The sequence below is a fragment of the Trachemys scripta genome, chromosome 24, assembly GCF_013100865.1.
Source record: "Trachemys scripta elegans isolate TJP31775 chromosome 24, CAS_Tse_1.0, whole genome shotgun sequence".
Lineage (NCBI taxonomy): Eukaryota > Metazoa > Chordata > Testudines > Emydidae > Trachemys > Trachemys scripta.
In genome coordinates this window covers 12,861,135-12,881,215 of record NC_048321.1, presented here as the reverse complement: position 1 = coordinate 12,881,215, position 20,081 = coordinate 12,861,135, and the positions used below count along the sequence as shown (strand labels likewise).

The 20,081-nt window shown below is 51.0% G+C and overlaps 2 protein-coding genes and 1 pseudogene across 2 annotated transcripts; 1 reads left to right on the top strand and 2 right to left on the bottom strand.

Annotated features, from left to right (window-relative positions):
* Positions 1-783: 783 nt before the first annotated feature.
* LOC117869816 (probable G-protein coupled receptor 33) lies at positions 784-3,957 on the bottom strand. Its single transcript, XM_034756923.1, has 2 exons — positions 3,868-3,957; positions 784-2,674 (listed from the first exon to the last, which is right to left on the bottom strand). Exon 2 carries the CDS (start codon positions 2,666-2,668, stop codon positions 1,631-1,633), a length of 1,038 nt encoding a protein of 345 aa, XP_034612814.1. The 5' UTR covers positions 2,669-2,674; positions 3,868-3,957; the 3' UTR covers positions 784-1,630.
* Positions 3,958-5,376: 1,419 nt separating this feature from the next.
* Positions 5,377-6,278, top strand: LOC117869873 (annotated as a pseudogene).
* An 11,717-nt stretch (positions 6,279-17,995) lies between these two features.
* Positions 17,996-19,258, bottom strand: LOC117869872 (probable G-protein coupled receptor 33). Its single transcript, XM_034756977.1, has one exon. It carries the CDS (start codon positions 19,256-19,258, stop codon positions 18,224-18,226), a length of 1,035 nt encoding a protein of 344 aa, XP_034612868.1. The 3' UTR covers positions 17,996-18,223.
* Between the last annotated feature and the right edge of the window lie 823 nt (positions 19,259-20,081).

The window sequence follows — 20,081 nt, the reverse complement described above, 5'->3', positions numbered from 1 at the left end:
CCCCCCCGAACTCCTGACCCATCCAACCCTCCCCCCTGCTCCCTGTCTCTTGACTACCCCCCCCAGAACCTCCCTGCCACTTCTCTGACCCCCAGCCCCCTTACTGTGCTGCAAAACAGCGCGCTCGGCAGTGGGGGAGGGGAGCAGGGTCGGAGCTCCAGGCTGCCGGAGGCCGAGGCGAACGGCCGGCCGGGGATCTGCGAATGCAGGGAGGGAGCGGGAGGGAGAGAGAGGAGGGGACTGGTCTCAAGTTTCAGGGGAGAGGAGGGGGAAGTGAAGGAAGGGCTCTGGCTGCCGGAGTCCGTGCGAGTGGCACGATCCGGCCGGCTGCCCTGTAAGCCGCGCAGGCTCTGCATGGGGGGGAAGTCCAGACATTGACAAATTCCCCCCGGACGCTATTTTTAACTCAAAAAAGCCGAACATGTCCGGGGGAATCCGGACGAATGGTAACCCTACCCCTAGTCTGACCTGCTGCAGAAAATCACTGAATTAGTCCCTGGTTGAACTAGAGCAGACCTCTTGGAAATATCTCTTCACCACCCTGAACGTTCATGGGCAGGTGGTTTCTCTGGAGCCACTCCTTGTCCTGCCAGCTTGTTTTACTTACCAGTTGCTCTTAAAATAATCCAGAGCCTCCCCACATGACATATCCCAGTGAGTGGGTCATGTGGTGTTTGTAAATTATGTCAGAGCCGCCCCACAAAACTTACAGAATCTATGTAGTTCAAGGAACACCCAGGAAGGTTTATTTATTATTACTTTTTATTTCAGTAGCACTGGGAGCCCAAATCCTGACTGAGAACCCCACCGTACTAGGCCTTATACAAACACAGAGCGAAAAGACAGTCCCTGTCCCAGAGAGCTCACAATCTAAGGGGACCCATGGATAGAGACCTGGGCTGGGACACAGCTGACATGGGTTTGTTCCCGGTTCTGCCACTGGATGGACCGAAGGTTCTACTGGGTGACCTTGGCCTAGTCACTTCCCCAGTCTGTGTCCCAGTTTCCCCATCTGTAAAAACTGGAAGACTGCTACTAACCTCCTTGTGAAGTTCTTTAAGATCTACTGATGATAAGCACTAGAGAATAGCTAGATATCGCTATTATAAGGCAGACTCTTCTACCCCTAATGGATTTAAAACCATTTGGAAATCTAGAACCACGATGAAACTTTCAGCAAACAATCTGGAACCTGTTGGATTCTATGTGGTTTGAAACACTCTAGAATCCAGTGATGTCCTAGATCCAGATGGGAATCTAGAACCCATAGACTTTGAGTTTGAACACATTGAGAGACTTACAGTAAATGAGATTCCAGAGCCAGCTAGTGACGCAGAATCCAAGAGAGTCAATTGGGTTAGAACACATTGAGAGATCTAAAACAAACAAAATTCTGGAGCTTGCTACTAATCTGCTGCCATTGATGATCCACTGAGTTTGAAAAAATTGAGTGACCTAGAATGCATTGAATTCTAGAGAGAGCAGGGAATCTAAAATCCAGGGACACTACAGGGTTTATGAATAGTAAGATACCTGAAACCCATTTGGATTTAGAACCATCAGGAATCTAGAACAAATGGGATGGCAAGATTTCAACTCTCCCTAAGTCTGTGCACCTTCAGGCCATCAACTATTTTGTGTTCTCGACTTCTGACCCATGTCTTCCACTAGACTCGGAGGCACTGCTGCCAAGATCGTCAACAAAAGCCGCTTTCACCAGAGTGAGAAGAGATGTTCTGAAGACCTGCCAGAACTTCTCCCCCACAAAGAGGTAGAGGATGGGGGTGAAGCAGGCATTGAAGCAGGATGTGAAGGTGTAAATGACCAAGAGGGCACCCATCACTGACTCTGGCACCTCCTTATTGGAGAGCTTCAATCCATGGTAGAGGTGGTAGGGCAACCAGCCGAGGAAGAAGGAAACCATCGCAGCCACCATGACTTTGAAAGGCTTCCCAGCCCACACCAGCTTCTTCTCCTTCATCTTCAGCCCCACATGGACATAGCATACCACGATGGTGCAGAAAGGAAGCAGAAAGCCCAGCAGGAACCGGACAATGAACACAGCCAGGTGGACCCATCTGCCCAGGTCCTGTGTCTCGACTCCATTCCAGTCTCCGGAGGGGGCATAATTGTTGATGCAGATGATTCTGCCCCCCTCTAATACTCGGGTCTCCCGGAAAGCCAGATAGGGAGCGCTGAGACAGAAGGAGGCCAGCCACAGACAGATGACCAGCTTCCCAGCACGGGGGAGGGTGCGGTTATGCCGGCACCAGATGGGATGGTGAGTGAGGGTGTAGCGGTCCAGGCTGATGAGGGTGAGAAGGAAGACAGAGGTGAACATGCCCACAGAGATGCAGGTGTTGAGAAGCTTGCACATGGCCGTGCCGAAGACCCAGTGGAAATCCATGAGGAGGGAGACGATGAAGAAGGGGATCAGCAGGGTGAAGAGGAGGGAACAGGAGACCAGGTGGAGGAACCAGAGGGTGGTCACTGTCCTCCTCATCTTCAATCCCAGCACCCACAGGTACAGCCCGTTCCCCACCACACCCACCAGGAAGGTGGGGAAGAGCAACACTGCAGAGGCCAGGTGAGCAGCACTCACAGCTACAGGGACCTGGCTGGAATTAGCCCCAGTGGTTGGTGGGATATTCGTATTTCCTCGGTCCATGCTGCCCTGGGGAGAGACAGAAGAGGGGTTGGAAGGGACAACAGAGGAGGGGAAAAGAGAAAGTGGAAGAGGAGGAATGAAGAAATAACAGAGGGGGTTAGGAACGCACTATTGGACAGGACCTAACTAGGCACCCTCTTGTCCTCCACAATATTCAGGGTGGATATTCTCAGGAACTGGGCTATAGGCAGTGGAACTCACTGCTACAAGGTAGAACTATGGGCAGCAGAGGAGGATATGGCATGGGAGACATGGGAGCAGTGGGGAAGGGGACAGTCTGGTAGGTCAAATACAGAGCTATGCTGAGAATACCACGTCACAGTGATCTGGATGATGGGCTGGCTCAGAAGGGTGGGGAATGAGACACGGGGCATTTCCCCCTAGCAGACGCCAGGTCCAATCCGTCTGCAGTGCAGGGACAGGCCGGCTCAGGTATGTGGGGAATCAGCCTCTTGACTCCCAGTATTCTGGTGCTGGTGATGGTGGAACTCAGTGCTAGAAGCTGGAAAAAGCCACCCCAACCCCAACCTGTCTTCTGTGCTGATCTGCCTGTCACAGGAATTGCTGCCATACCCCGACTCGAGAGAGTGTGCAGGGTCCTTCTCGCTCTCATTGTAACACAGGAAGCCTCAATCCACTGACCTACTTCTCTGCCCCACAGCCTTGTTGCCAGCCCTGAACAATATGTTCTATCCTAATTGATTCTCTTGGATTCTGCATCACTAGCTGGCTTTGGGATCTCATTTCTTGTAAGCCTCTCAATGTGTTTAAATGGAAAGTCTATTGGTTCTAGATTCCTGACTGGATCTAGGACCTCTGGATTCTTACCTCTGCCTGGCACTGTGCCCCCCATTGCCTTGTTAAATTGGAGTTCTTTCTTCTCTGCAGAATGGCCTAATGGTTAGAGGAAGGGGGTGGGAGCTATTCTTGGCTCTGGGAATGAGATGCAGGGAGGGGGTCAGAAAAATTAACCCATGCCACAGATCTCACCTCCTACTTCTATCTATTGGGTTCTCCAGCTTAACCCAGGACTACCCAGTTGCAGGGAATTTCATGGGCTAACCCCACTGATACCCAGTGACAGGGAGTCCCACTGGTTTGCCTTGAAAATGGCAAATGTCTGTTGCTTCTAGGTAGCCTTAGAAAGGAAATTCCCCTTCAAATCCAACGAGGGGCCTCTGCCCATCGTCTCGACTCACCTGGGCAGGTCAGATCCCAGCGCAGAAAGAGATTTGGATGGTGTGTTTTCCCAGCAAAGTGTCTGTGAGTCTGTACTCAGCATGCAAGAGCCCTCCCCTGTGTGTTAAGTTCCCTCCCCTTAACTCTGAGTCCTCTACATGCTCCACCCCCATCTGCTCTCTGAGATCCACACACTGCAAACCATGAACGGAAATGATCATTGGACACTGTCTTAGCAGAGAAAACACCCAAGTAATAACAATTGCTTTAAAACTGGCCCCCACTTCCTCCCAGAGCCTGACATAGAACCCAGGAGTCCTGCCTCACAGCCCCCTCACTCTAATGTACTAGATGCTTGGCCAACAGCTCATCTATTGAGGCATGGCCCCATGAAGAGGAAGGGCCTGTATTTTGCAAAAGTTCTTTCCTGACAGGAGCTGCACCCAGAGATAAACGAGCCCCATTAGCTCACAACAGAGGCTGAGTCACAAATAATGCAACTCCCAGCCAAAGAGTGGGGGGTCTTGTGGGTTAGAGTAGGGAGAGGGGGCAGTGGGAGCCAGGGCTCCTGGGTTCTGTCCTCAGATCTGGGAAGAGGGTGGTGTCTAGTGGTTAGAGCAGGTCAATAGCCGTTAGGGGTCCTGTGTTATCTATATGTTGTGGGTACATCCCTGTGTGAGATAACTCATGTGAAATGCTGCCCCTTCCTGTTCTAGATAAAATCTCAGTCACACCCAGCCCTCCCCAGAGTGTTGATTACACAGGCCCCATCCTCAGAGCCGGGATCTCTGATGGGAACCCAACACTACTGGGAAAACAGCCCCCAATGGCACGGTACACTAGACCAAGCTTGAAATCTGAGAGGAGTGGGATCTAGTGGTTAGAGCAGTGTACTGGGAGCCAGGACTCCTGGGTTGTAACCCCAGTTTTGTTTGGAGAGTGGGGTCTACTGAGTTGGAATGGGGAGAGTGGGGTGGAAGCCAGGACTCTGGGGTTATATCCATGACTTTGGGAGGGGATAGGGTCCAGTGACATAGATCAGGGGGTATGTGTGTCGGGAGCCAGGACTCCTGGTTCTTTCTGTATTGGGCTCGGGGACTTGCTGGTTTGTGCAGAGAGGATAATGAAATGCAGGGATTGTCAGTGCTAGGGCTCCACACTTCTGTCTCTCCCTCCCTCTTCTACAATCCCCTTTGTGTTCTTCCCACACCTCCTTAGGGTCTCATGGCCACTCCGCCATCCCAGCGACCCCAGCCCCTCATGGCACCTCTGCCTTCCCTCCCAGCCTGGCCCCTCATGGCACCTCCCCTCCGCCTTTCCAGCCAGCCCAGTCCCGTCCCGTCCAAAAGGCCCCTCTGCCTTTCCAGCCAGCCCAGCCCCGTCCAAAAGGCCCCTCTGCCTTTCCAGCCAGCCCAACTCCTCACTGCCCTTCCACCTTGCCCACCAGCCTAGCAGCCAATGGGAGCAACCCCCAGCTGTTCGGGAAGGGAAGGGAACTGGCAGCTGCATGTGGCAACCTCCCAGTGGGGATGGCTGGCTGTGGGCTCTGCTTATGGGTTCTGGGGCCGAGGATGAGAATGATGATGATCTCCCTCTTGTCCTTCCATCTGGTGCTCACCTACCTGCTCATGTCCTGCTCTATAACTCTGTTCGCATCTACATCTACCTGGGTTTCCGCTGGGTCTTCGGCATGGCCATGTGTGAACTCCTCAATGCCTGCCTCTCCCTGGGCATGTTCTCTGCCATCTTCTTCCTCACTCTCACCAGCCTGGACCACTGCACTCTCCCCTGCCGCCCCCTCTGGTTCTGGCATCACCGCACTGTGGCTCCGGTCAGGAAGCTGGTTGTGGGTGTGTAGCTGATCTCCTTCGCCCTCAGTGTTCCCTAACTGGGTTTTGGGGGTCTCCTGGAGATGGAGGAGGCAGGGTCACCTGCACCAACAAGAGTGGGACAGAGCCGAGACACAGGGCTGGAAGACATGTCTCCATCTGGTCCTGTTTGGGGTGCAGTTCCTGCTGCCTGTCTGCACCAGCGTGGGACGCCAGTGCTGGATGGGGCTGGAGATGAAGAAGAGGGGATTGGAGCGGAGCGGGAAGCGTTTCAAAGTCATGGTGACTGCAGTGGTGTCATTCTTTGTCTGCTGGGTGCCCTACCACCTCTATCATGGCCTGCTGCTCTACAAGAATGCAGTGCCAGTGTCAGTCACAAGTGTCTTCATGCTTATTTACACCCTCTTGACTTGTTTAAACACTTGCTGCACCCCCACCCATCCTCTACATCTTTGTGGGGGGAGAAATTCCGGCAGGTGCTCAGGATGTCCCTCATCACTTTGCTCAAGACAGCTTTAGCTGATGATCTCGGCAGCGAAGCACCTGAGACCAGTGGGAAACAAGAGACAGAAGTTGAGGGATCAGAACTGGAGATGGCCTGAAAGTGCCTAGAGTAAGAGAGCATTGGAAACTTGTCATCCCCCTTCATCCCTGATTGAACTAAAAAAGTGTGGAAGTGACTTGGCCAAGGTCACCCAGACGGCCAGTGGCAGAGCCAGGAATAGTGCCAAGGCCTCCTGAGACTCAGTTCTGGTCTCTATGTATCCTGCCTCCCTAGACAGTGAGCTCTCTTGTGCAGGGACTCTCTTTTTGCTCTGTGTTTGTACAGTGCCTAGCACAGCAGGGCACTGAGCCAGGACTGGGGCTCCCAGAATTACCTGAAATAAAATATAATAAGTAATAATCATTCCTGGGTGTTACTTGAACCACCTAGATTCAAGGTTTTTGTGGTGGTTCTGAAATAATTTACAACCACCCCGTGACCCGATCACTGGGATATTGAGTTTGTGGAGCCTCTGGCTTAGTTTAAGAGCAGCCAGTAAGGAAAACAAGCTGGCAGAACAAAGAGCAGCTCCAGAGAAACCACCTGCCCATGAACACTTCAGGGTGGTGAAGAGGTAACATCCAAGTAATTATGAAGATCCCACCTGCCAGCTCCAGCCAAGTTACAAAACTTTGGCCAAGGCTGGGGGCCAGCAGATCCAAAGGACAATAAAGACTTGAAAGGACCCTCCCTGGTGGATTCTCCATCACCGGCAATTTTTAAGGCAGGACTGGGTGTTTTTCTAAGAGATCTTCTCTAGTTCAACCACGGATGTTCTGCATGAGGTCAGAGTAGGGGACCCCCATGCTCCTTCTGGCCTTTAATCTCTGAATCTATCCAGAGGAGAGGCAGACGTTGTTGAGGTGCTCCACCAGTTGTCTCCTAGGGCCCACTGGGGTGTCTGAGGAAGCTAGGCCTGCGTAGGCCACCAGCCAGGGTGGAGGGCTGTAGGAAAGTTAGACATGAGCATGTCTGTTCTTTTAAAACCTTGTTTCTCTAAACGCTTCATTGCTCATGTTCAGATGGAAACAAGACTTTGGTTGAAGTTGGCTCCTCATTGTTCAGACTCCGGAAGTCAGACCTGTAGTGTAAACTGCTTGATCCACAGGGTGCTGTAAGCCAGGGTTCAGACTAAGCGTGGGAGAACTGCCAGAGTCCACCTGGGAAAGGTTAAAAGCACAAGGCCTCCCACCTGGAGGGTTGCACTCTCAGGACAGAAGTGCAGCTAATCTTGCAAACGTGACATACACTACCTCTCAATGTTTCAATATTCAATAGGATCTCATGGGTTCTGGGAATCCTGGGTGGTTTGTGAATCTCTTGAATTCTAGGTCTGCCAATGTTTTGGAATGTCATCGAATATTATGTGATAAAGAACCTCATGGTTTCCAACCCCCTTTATGTTAAAACCAAAGAGGTTACCATGAGTTCTAGTTATACGGATGGTTTTAGAACCTTTTAGGTTCTAGGCCCATCAACTTTTTGAAACATCATCAGATATGATGTGCGCTAGAACCTCATTGTTCTCACCCCCTATATGTTTTAAAACCCAATAGGTTCCCATGAGTTCTCGCTATACCTTTGGTTCTGGAACCTATTGGGTTCTAGGTCTGTCAATGTCTAAAAACTCATTCAGATCCTGCATGGCTTAGAATCTCATTGTTTCTAACCCCTTGTAGATTTGAAAACCCAGTAGGATCCCATGAGTTTTAGTATATGCCTGATTCTGGAAACTCTTGGATTCCAGGTTTGTAAGTGTTTTTAAATGTGATCGGTACCATCGTGGTCTACAAGCTCATGGTTTCCAAGCTCCTCTATGTTTGAAAACCCAGTAGGATCCCATGGCTTCTAGACATGTGGCTAGTTCAAGAATCTCCAGAGTTCTTGGTTACTCCATATTTTTAAAAATAAAGCCCAGAGCTCAAACCTCCTTTTGCAGGCATTGCAGAACCTGAGAAGGTTCTCCACCCTAATGGTGAAGGGAATGGAAACAGGACCTTCTAGACCTGTTTGTGACATTGCACTCCATATTCCTTATGGAAATATTCTTATGATATGGGTATGAAGTAACTTAGATGTACTTTATGCAAGATGGGTCTTGTAAGATATAATTGGAAAGGTTATAATTTACTGAATGTGGTTATCCAATTTATATGCATGTATCATTTCTGTATCGAAAGTAAGGAATATGGACTATGTAACCATTACAATGAGGTGTGTATTGGGAAGACACCTACCAGCTGACATGACATCAAATTTGAAGAGCCATGAGGAAGGAACAACAAAACCATGAAGATACTAATCTCTCTCCCTTCTGGGAGGCATCCAGGGAAGTACCTGTGACACCACTAGCCAGGTGGTCTTGTCATCTGATGCTAAACATTACCTGGGACTTCTTGTAACTTTCCACTGGAAGGAAAGGAGGGTCAAGTTTGGGAAACAAAGGATTCCTGCCTTATGTAAATCTTATTTAAGGGTGGGAAGGAAGGAAAACGGGACTCCTCCTCTCCACGGCCTGTCTGCCCAAGAAGAAAGACTGCTAAAGTCACCTGAAGGGAGGGCAGGGGGGAGTCCCAGACTGAGACAGGAGTCAGTCTGAAAAGAAATATAACTGGAACTCTGAAGCACAGAAACTTTGCAACCAGCCTAAAATAACATTTAGGATAAGAAATTACATGTTATAATGTGTTTCTTAAGTATATTGAGCTTAGCTTGTGTACTTTGTTTTATTTGCTCAGTAATCTGCTTTCTTCTGTCTGCTATCTCTTATACTCACTTAGAATTCACCTTTTGTAGTTAATAAAATTATTTCTTGTTTATACTATAACCCTGTGTGTAAGTTTCATATTAAAAGTGTGGGTGGGGGAGGGAAAGAGGTTGTGCATACCTTCCTCCTCATTGAGGGAGAAGGCAGATTTCATAATATATGTTTGGGTCTGCACTCCAAGGGAGGTGGACACCTGATTGCTGGGGAAGTCCTTTAAGTTGAGCCTTCCCTGAACTGATCTCAGTGTCTGTTTCGTTCTGTAATTTGGTGTGGCCCTGCCTGTGCGTGTCCTGGAGGAAGCTTAATAGCTTGGCTCAGCAAGACAGGTAAAAAGGGTGCCCAGGTTGGCATAACAGGCAGGCTCAGTGGTATCTCAGCCCTTCTGGTGGCATCCTAAGGGGGGAAGCCCGTCATATTCTGCACCTAGGGGAGGTCCCAGCTCTGGAAGGATTGTTCCTTGGAAGTTTATGGCACAGGACTCTTGTGCAAAGGGCCAAGGGCTGGGAAATCTAAGTTTGCCAAAGTGTCTGGTCATGCTTGGAGCTTCAAGGTTTTGGGTGTCTCCAACTTGAGTGGTCTGATATTCAGAAAGTGTCGAGCACCCTCCCTGTGGAAAATCAGGTCTCTTTAAGGGTGCTCAGCTGGGAAACATCCCAAAAACTAGAAGCACAAAAAATTGCCATTTTTTAAAGAAACTAAGCCTGAAAGTCAACAGGGCAATGGAGCGAACAGGCCAGATCCTCAGCTGGTGTAAATTGGTGTATGTCTGTTGACTTCACTTCAGAACTCTTGAGTACCTCTACTGCCTCTGGCTGGGGTCTGGTGTGATAGAGCAGTGTGGGTTGGGAGCTATTACTCCTGGGTTCTATCCCTAGCTCTGGGAGGGGAGTGGGATTGAGTGGTTAGAGCAGGGGATGCTGGGAAACAGGACTCCTGGGGTCTATCCCTGGCTCTAGCAGGGAAATAGGGTCCAATGGTAAGGGTAGGTGAAGAACAAAAGAAGGATTCCTGCATTCTCTACATTTTGCTTGTGTATCGAATTGTGAACAGATTCCCATGAAAGGCTGCATCCTCCTGCTGGTAATGCCCCGCCTGCTGGGACATCTCACAGACGGCAGGTTGGATGTACTAAGATGGGGGAGGAAAACATCAGATGCCTCATCTTTAGGTAAAAAGACTAAGAACGGTTCCTGTGGTCCACTCCCTGCCAGCACACAACTCAGCACAGTTACTCACTGGAGATTTCCTGTGCAAGCTACAGCCTGCAGAGGTGTGAACTGCCCGTAAGCCAAAGTACAAAAGCTTAGTAGTGGAACAACTTTTGCAATATTTCTGTACCAGTCCTGGCCCCCATTCAATAACCGAGTTCAGGGGCTGTCCATGCTCCGCATTTCATGAAGGTCCGAGCCTTCAGTTTTCCCCTGGCTCTGCACCAAGAACATCCTCACAATCTGAAAATGAGAAATCGGGTCATATTTTGGGGAGAAGGGCTGAATGCTGGGAGCTCCTTAACCCAACGCTCCCAAATTTGCCACACAAACCCCACCCCAGCCTCCGTTGCAGAGTGCTTTTTTTCAAGGCAGTTGCCCTACACACAGGGGTTTCAGTTCAATTTGGATATTATCAGCCGCTCACATTCAGGGGGCTGCACCTCATGAACTTCCCAACCTAACTGTCACCCATTTCCCCAGCAGACTCCAGCACAGCCCTGGTGGCAGCGTGCCAGTTTGCAAGCCAGTCTAAGTCTGCAACTGGGTTTCAGAGCAGTTTGAAAATAGGATGCAAGGGAGACTCCCACACGAGGCATTCTTTTTAGGTGATAAATCTGTGGAATTGTACCAGACTGAAGGTGTCATTAGGAATGTACCAATGAGATGACCTCTCTGGGCCCCTTCTGGTCCTCCACAATGTCCAAGCTGGGTATTCTCAGCAAGTGGGCAATGGCCAGTGGAACTCACTGCTACAAAATAGAGCTATGGGCAGTTGGGAAGGACAAGAGGGATAGTAGATTGGGAAAAGTCAGGAAATGGAAAGTCTAGTAGATAAAATAAAAATCTATGCTGAGACCACCACATGGCTGTGAACTGGAGGGCCTGTTCACTCAAGGGGTCAGGGAATAGCACATGAGACCTTTCCCCAAGAGGAGGCTGTGGCCCTGATCTGGCTTCAGATCAGGGCCTTGGATTAGCTGGTTCAGGGAGGTGGGGATCAGGAGTGTGGACTCCTAGCATGCAGGAGCTGGGGCCAGGGGAACTCTGCTACAAGTTGGAAAAAAAACATCCCTCCCCCACCTCGACTCTTGTACTCATCTGCCTGTAACAGGAACTGCTGCTACACCCTGACTTGAGAGCGTGCAGGGTCCTTCTCACCCTCATTGTAACATAGGAAGCCTAAATCCACCACCCTGCTTCTCTGACCCTCAGCCATGCTGCAGCTCTGCACCAGGGACCTCTCGGCTATTGTCTCCATCAGGGACTGTGACTCCCCTCCCCAGGCCTTGTTAGCATGGTGTCCTCTGTGCTCTGCAGACTGGCCTAATGGTTACAGATGGGAAGCCTGGGAGCCAGGATGCCTGGGTCCTATTCCTGGCTCTGGAAGGTGACTCAGGTCTACGGAGTTAGAGCTGCAGGGGCTGGGAGGCAGAATTCCTGCACTGTGGAAGGGATGCGGGGGGGTTGTCCTGTGGCTTAGAGCTTTGTGAATGCGGAACACATCACCTGATTAACATGAAACAAGAGAGAAAAATTCACAATGTCAGAGACCCCACCTACTACCTCTGTCTATTGAGTCTAGGGTGACCAGATGAGATGTAGAAAATATCGGGACACCGGGGGGGGGGACACAAAAATAAAATAAAAAAGCCGAGCGCTGCCAGCTGAGCAATAAAAGAAAAAAATTGAGTCCCCATGTTAACCCCATTAATTCCCAGTGGAAGGGAGTCCCACTGATTGCCTTGGTAATAGCAAATGTCTGTGGCTTCTAGGTAGGATTACCAGAGAAATTCCCCTTCAGACCCAACGAGGGGCCTCTACCCATCATCTCAACTCACCTGGGCAGCGCAGAGACATTCGGATGGTGTGTGTTTGCCCAGCAAAGCATCAGTGAGTCTGTGCTATCCTGTGTGTTGAAGTGTCTCCCCTTAACTCTGTGTCTTCTACACACTCCACCTCCACCTGCTCTCTGAGATGGAGAAGCTCCAAACCATAAATGGAAATGATCATTTGGACACTGTCTTAGCAGAGAAACCACCTAAGAAACCACCTTTAAAATTAGCCCCCACTCCCCTGCCAGAGCCAGGGATAGAACCCAGATGTCCTGAGTCACCCATCTCCTGCTCTAACTACTCACCCTGAGGCCTAGGCAGGGAGCAAGAGCCCTCCAGTCCCAGGGCTGCATTGGGGGTCCAGGCATTGGGGCTTCCCAGAGTTGGGGACTCATATCCAGCTTCTCATCCACTATAATCCCCAGGTTCTTTTCTGCAGAATTGCTGCTTAGCCACTCAGTCCCTAGTCTGTAGCAGTGCATGGGATTCTTCTAACCTAAGGGCAGGACTCTGCACTTCTCCTTGTTGAACCTCAGAGAACAGGAGAAAGCAGAAGCCGTGATTTGAGCAGGGCAATGTGCAGACAAATAGATGAACAGCTGCACACAGCTTCGTTTCCCCAGGTGGTAGGCGGGAGAGGAAATTGAACAGGTTTCAATTTGAGAATGCGACATAGAAAAATATACAAGTCTTAAGGAATGAGTGGGGACGCTGTGCAGGGTGGAGAAGCGTTCATGGCCGAAAGGCAGGAATTTTGCACTGGAAGTCAGCCAGATGGGGAAAGTATAAATCAGTCTGACATCGGTCTACAACTGGCAGCGTGATCTTGTGAATGTGGAGACGTGTGGGACTCACATATTAAGGACCGTGTGTGGCATGGTGTCAGACTCAGCGTGAGTTAGGGCAGTGACAGACACAAATTGAATCCCTCAAATATGTTGGGGGCCATTCGGCAGGCAGCTGAAACCACAGCAAGACAATCGAAAAGGCCGGGTGAACCAGAAAACCATGTGCGTAGGTTTCAGCGTAAATCCTCCTTTCATAAGTGCCCAGACCTGCGGTCACGGGCTGGAGGGCGTCCTGCTGCTAAACAAAAGGCTGCCATCAAGAGCCGTGAAAACAAGAGAAGCCAGAGGCAAGGAAGGGTTGTTATAAAAGCCGTTATAGCCAAATGGAACCGTCCTGCATGTGGGCACGAATGCCCAACGTGTGGTAAATGCAATTATTTTGCCAGTGTTCAACTCCGGAAAGGAAAAGTCCCAGGTCAAATAGATGTTTTTCCTCATTGAAACAGATGAGAAATCGCAAGATCTGTTCCTAAGTGTGGCTAACCCACGGGACCCCCTGCCACTGGACACGATCAGGGTTAACCCACGGCACCCCCCACCACGGGAAAGGAGTGGCATTTACCCGTGGGTCTCTGTAACACGGTGCCTACTACCGGAGTCCCCCCTCTGGCCAGAGGTCACTCTGCAGCACCCTTCCTCACTACTGGAACTCACTGCTACAAGACAGGATGGCAGGTGGAGAGGGGAAAGGAGGACAGTGCAAGTGGGAGGAGCGGAGAAGGGGGAAATAGTCTACAGGGTCCAACACAGAACCACGCAGAGAAAACAATGTGGCTCTGATCTGGATGTTTGGCTGACTCAGGGGGGTGGGGAAAGGGACATGGGGCCTTTCCCCTCTAAGGGGCGCAGGATCCAGTAGAACTACAGCAAACACCGGTATACAATAGGAGGAGAACAGGGGCCTGAGAACCAGGTAGAGGAACCACTGGCTGGTCATTGTGCTCCTCATCTTCAGCTCCAGCACCTGAAAGTTCAGCCCCCCACGGCAGGATAATGGCAAAGAAGAAAACTCGCAGCTGTGAAATGATTTCCCCTCTCACCCACATGGGAGTGGCCAGAGATGGCTCCTGCGCTGGTCGATAACAGTGTCAGGGCAGGGGAGACCCTTGGCGTAGGAGAGAGGAACCAAAAGAGGTTGGAGAAAGGGGGGCAGACAGAGATACAGGGACCCTCATGCCTCAGCAGTGGAAGAACAGTATCTCCTTCACCACCCAGCCAAAGACAATCCACCTTATAAACAGAATAGAACCCAGGAGATCAGGCTACTGGCCCCTCCCCCTGTTCTAACCACTAGACAAAACTTCCTTCCCATAGCCAGGAAAAGAACATAGGACTCCTCACTTTCAGATCCCCTGGGCTTGCCAAATAGACCCCCCTCCCAGTTTACCCCTGTTGTTGCATACCGTGCAGTTGGGGGGGTCTGTTTCCCCAGTAGTGTTGGGTTTCCGTCGGGGGTCTCTAGGTCCCATCTCTGTGGCCAGGGTCGGTGTAACAGACACACCAAGGAGAACTCAGAGTTACTGAGGGTTTTAAGCTAGAAAAGGAAGTGGCCCCATTTCCATGAATTCCTTTACCAAGGGACTTACCAAGAACATGTAGCTAAAACAGGAATCCTCACTTCTCTTTTCTCAAAGCCCAGCCACCCCACCGCTCAAACCACCAGCTCTACCTCACTTCCAGGTCTGGAGATACAACCCAGGAGTCCTGGCCCCCAGGACTCTTTGCTCTACCCTACTAGAGGCCATGCCCCCCCCCACAAAATCACTAGAACCCAGGTGTCCTGACTCCCAGCCCCCTGCTCTAATTACTAGACTGCACTTCCCTCCCAGAGCTAGGGAAAGAACCCAGGAGTTCTGACCCCCAGACCCCGCTGCTAGGCTCTAGACCACTAGATTGGCCAGCATCCTGTGTCCAGTTCCGGTGCCCACAGTCCCAGGGGGATGGTGATCAATCAGGGAGGGGTCAGAGAAGAGCCAAGAGAAGGATCAAAAGATTGGAAAACCTGTCTTACACAGCTTACAGGAGCACATAAGGTACGGACGCTGCCTCGACAGCTAGCCTGGGTGTAAGCGGCCATGTGGACTGAGAGGCCCAGCATAGGTTAGTAAAGACACCCCAGATCTTTTGGGTACATACCCTATATGCAGCACTCTGCACCTGCATGCGGTGTCCTCCACGCCTCACTTTAGCAGCATAGTGTCCCGTTGCTGGAATGTTTCATTGCTGTCTGGAGGACCGATGCATGTCAGGCCCTATCACCAGCGCCCCACTGTGGCAGAGCCTTGTGGTGACTCCTCAGCAACTGAGCCCTCCAGACAAGTCACACACAGTCTGTACATGAAATACAAACCAAACTTTGTCCAGGGTACAGTCCAACAGGGGTCTGTCTCAGTGCCCTCTGGAATGTTGATCTACAGCTCTGTCCTTGGACCAGCTCCTCAATCCATCACAGCACCCTGGTTCAAACTGGCTCCCAGCCCCTTCTGGACTCTCTCAAATTGTCTCTGCTCTGGTATGAAGTAGTGCCCCAGGGCTCCCTCCCAGGAGGTGATGTCTTCACCCTCTCTGGGCCTTTCTGGCCCCAGCTCTCCTGTTGGGCCACTAAAAGAGTTCAGTTCCCCCTTCTGGGGTGCATCAAAAGTCCAGGCCTCTTTCCAAGTGGCTAGTGGGTAGAGGGATCCAGGCCCACTCACTACTCTGGATCCCAGCCTAGGGACCCCATAGATATCAGCCATCTGCCTTGTGCTTTTAAATAAACTGTGTCACTGCTACAATTCCCTGGGCCACTTCTCCAGCATGTTCTTTACCCACACCTCAGGGGCTTGTCCTGGTTAAGTCTCAGCAGCCAACCCAGAGCTCCTTCTCGCTCCCCCGGGTCTCTGCAAGCACTGCTCTGTCCAAGACCCTGTAGCTCAGCCAGGCAAACCACACTGCCCTTTTATGGGTCAGGATGTGGCAGGGCCACGAGGCCTCCAGCAGGGGGCCTCATACACCCCTCCACAGACCTAATAAATTGGCACCCAGAAGGGGAGTGTTTTAATTCCCTTTGGACTGAGATGTGGAGTTCTATACACTGCCCCCAGTGTGGACAGTCTTAGACTGAGAGACTTCCGAGCTCCATTTCTGTAGCTTAACAAAGAGAAAGTTAAGCAGGGACCTGATACCCATCTGTCAGTACTTCCATGTGGAGCAAATATTTGACCGTGGGCTCATCAATGTAGCAGAGGAAGGTCTAACAAGACCCAGTAGCAGGAGGATGACAAATTCAGGCAGAAAATAAGGTGCTTGTCTTTAATAGCGAGGGAATTCACCGTTGGGACTATTGACTGAGGTTTGCAGTGGATTCACCATCACTGGCTATTTATAATTAAGGATGGGCATTTTTCTGAAAGATCTGCTGTAGGAATTAGTTTTGGGAAGTGCTCTGGCCTGTGTTATATGGAAGTCAGACTATATGGTTACAATGGTCAATTCTGACCTTAGAATCTCTGAATATTAATTAATGGAGATATCCCATCTCCTAGAACTGCAAGGGACCTTGAAAGGTCATCGAGTCCAGCCCCCTGCTTTCACTAGCAGGACCAAGTACTGATTTTGCCCCAGATCCCCAAGTGGCCCCCTCAAGGATTGAACTCACAACCCTGGGTTTAGCAGGCCAAGGCTCAAACCACTGAGCTATCCCTCCCCCCATTAGAAGCCACAGAAAATTGATATAATTAGCTTTAACCTGTGGTGCTCCCTGCCACTGGATATGAGTGGGGTTAACCTGTGGGACTCCCTGCCACCAAAGACAAGCGGCATCAATCTAGAGGACTCCGTGCCACTGAACACGAGTCTATCAGATGAGCCATTCCTAATTTATGATGCTTTAACCCACTAGACCCCACTCACCTCCCTGAGCTGGGGATAGAACTCAGGAGTCCTGAAATAAGCTCAGCTGAGCTATGTTAATTTACATCCACTCACAATCTGACCCATTTTCTCCATGCCCCAAAGTAACTAGTGACTTTTGGTTATTCCATTTGGGGAGGGGTGGTTACCCCATCATGAAATCAGTTTTAACACCAGGTGCTTCAGGTGAACAAGGTTCTAGAAGAGACTGGTTTTTAAAGTTTGAGAGTGGTCAAACCCAGGAGGTTCTAGAATGCTAGGATTCTAGAACTTGTGAAATACCATTGGGTATAAAAACCATACCCCAAGTGCAAGATTCTGGAACTACCCAGGAATCTAGAGCCCAAGGAACCCTACCAGGCTTTAAGAAACTTGGAATCCATGAGGGTCTACCAACAGCGATAGATTTAGAATGCATGGACTTTTATTTAGTTGAAAAGCATTTTGACATCTAAAACTACACACAGTTCAAGAGTCAGCCTAGTATAAAACTCATGGGATCATATGGAATTTTACACTATTTATTCCCATGACAGCTATAGAGTTCTAGAACCAAACAGGCATCTAGAACCCGCTGGACCCTAGGGGGTTATAATTAAGGTTACGTTTTAGTCATGGGGTTTTTTTTAGTAAAAGTCATGGACAGGTCACAGACAGTAAACAAAAATTCATGGCCTATGACCTGTCCACTTTTACTATATACCCATAACTAAAGCTTGGGCAGGGGGACACGGGGGACACGGGTGCTCTTGGGGGGCATTCCGGAGGTGCTGCAGGTGCTGGTGGAGGTGGCCCGCATCCCGCTGGTGCTGGGGTGGGCTGCAGCGCGTGGCCTGGGACCCCTGTTGGTGCTGGGGGAGAGGCAGGGCTGGCAGGTGCATGTCTCTGCAGCTCCTAGGTGGAGGAGGGGTTAGTGGGCTCCGCACGCTGCTCCCACCACAATCCACGGCTGCGCAGCTCCAATTGGCCAGGAACCACAGCCAGTGGGAGCTCCAGGGGTGGAGCCTGCAGGTGCAGGCAGCTCGTGGAGCTCCCTGCCCTCTCCTCTGACTAGGAGCTGCAAGGCCATGCCAGTGGGAGCCAGGAAGGCCCCATCCCGAAGGAAGTACCCCCCCCACCTCCTACTCCTTCCCCTAGTCCTGAGCCCTCTCCCACATACCCAAACTGCTGCTGCTGGCCCTGGGGATGCCCGGCTCAGGCACCTCTGAGCCAGCACTGGCCGCTGTAGAAGTCAGAGGTCACAAAAAGTCACAGAATCTGTGACACCTTTGACAGACTTGGAGCCTTAATTATAATATGCCAAGAGACATAGAACACATGAGAATCTAGAGCTAGCTGTGAATCTAGACCCAAAGAAATTCTATGCAGTAAGGACATATTGAGATACCTAGAACCCAATCAGTTTAAAAGTAACAGGTATCTAGATTTTGCAGGAGTTCAAGTTTTTCTCTACTTCATGCAGTTAGTTTCTCGCCTGTTCTCCCTCTAGAATCTGGTCCAGACACATCACTATCGAGATCCTCATGAAAAGCCGCTTTGACCTGAGCGAAGAGGGATGTCCTGAACACCTGATGGAATGTCTGCCCCACAAAGAGGTAGAGGACTGGAGTGAAGCAGACGTTAAAGCAGAACATGATGATGCTAATGAGCAGGAAGGCATCAGCCAATGACTGTGGCACATCTCTGATGAGCGTCAAGCTCTGATAGAGGTGGTAGGGCAGCCAGCCAAAGAAGAATGACACCACCGCGGCCACCATGACTTTGAAGGGCTTGCTGCTCCGTGCCAGCCCCTTCTCCTTCATCTCCAGCCCCATCCGGCCGTAGCATACTGCGATGATGCAGAAGGGCAGCAGGAAGCCCAGTAGGAAACGGACCACGAACAGAACAATGTACATGTGTACCCTCCAGGCCTGCACCTCAGCTCTGTCCTGGTCTCTGGAGAGGATGTAATAAATGGTGCAAATGACCCTGTCTCCCTCCATCTCCCAGGTCTCCTGGAAAAACAGGTAGGGAGCACTAAGGGTGAAGGAGACCAGCCACACACCCATGACAAGCTTCCTGACCCAGGACATGGTGCGGTGATGCCGGGACCAGACAGGGCAGCAGGTGAGGGTGTAGCGGTCCAGGCTGATGAGGGCAAGGAGAAAGACAGAGGAGAACATGCCCAGATGGGTGCAGGCACTGAGGACCTTGCACATGGCAGTGCCGAAGACCCAGTGGAAACCAAGGAGAACATGGACAGTGAAGAAAGGGAGCATCAGGGTAAAGAGGAGAGAACAGGAGACCAAATGGAGAAACCAGAGGGTGGTCACCGTCCTCCTCATCTTCAGCCCCAGCACCCACAGGTACAGCCCGTTCCCCACTACACCCACTAGGAAGGTGGCAAAGAGCAACACAGCAATGGCCAGGTTAGTGCTCTTCATGGATGCTGGGGGCTGGCTGGAGCTTGTCCAGGTTATAGGTGAGAGGGTCACGTTGCCTCGGTCCATGATGCCCTGGGGAGAGACAGAAGAGGGGTTGAAGGTATAATGGAGGAGGGGAAAAGGAGGAAGGGGAAATAGCAGAGGGGACCTCTCTGGACTCTCTCTGGTCCTCCAGAATGTCCAGGCTGGGTATTTTCAGCAAAGGGCCATGACCAGAGGAACTCACTGCTATAAGATAGAGGTATGGTCAGCAGGGGACGGAAAGTGGGATAGCAGACATGTGGCAAGTGGGGAAGGGGGACAGTTGTCTAATAGAGCAAATTACAGCTATGCAGAGCACATCACTTTGGCTGTGACCTGGAGGGACGGTTGGGTCAATGAGGCAGGGAATGGGACACGGGGCCTTTCCCCACTAGGAGGCACTGACTCTGATCTGGCTCCAGGGCCTAGGACTGCCTGGCTAAGGGAGGTGGGATCAGTGCTGTTGGCTCCTAGCATGCAGGAGCTGATGCCTGTAGAACTCACTGCTACAAGGCAGAAAAAGCCACTCCACCCCCACCCACCTTGTGCTCATCTGCCTGTCACAGGAACTGCTGCTACACTCTGACTCGTGAGAGCGTGGAGGGTCCTTCTCACCTCATTTTAACACAGGAAGCCTCAATGCACTGAGCTGATTCTCTATCCCACAGCCTTGCTGCAGCTCTGCACCAGGGACCTCTGGGCTATTGCCTCGGTCACAGAATGCAACCCCCCCCCCCAGACTTGTTAGACTGGCGACCTCTGTACTCTGCAGAATGGCCTAAAGGTTAGAGAAGGGGGTGTGGGAGCCAGGACCCCTGGGTTTTCCCCAGGTTTGGGAGTGGGAAGGGATTGATCAGGTGGGGTGGTC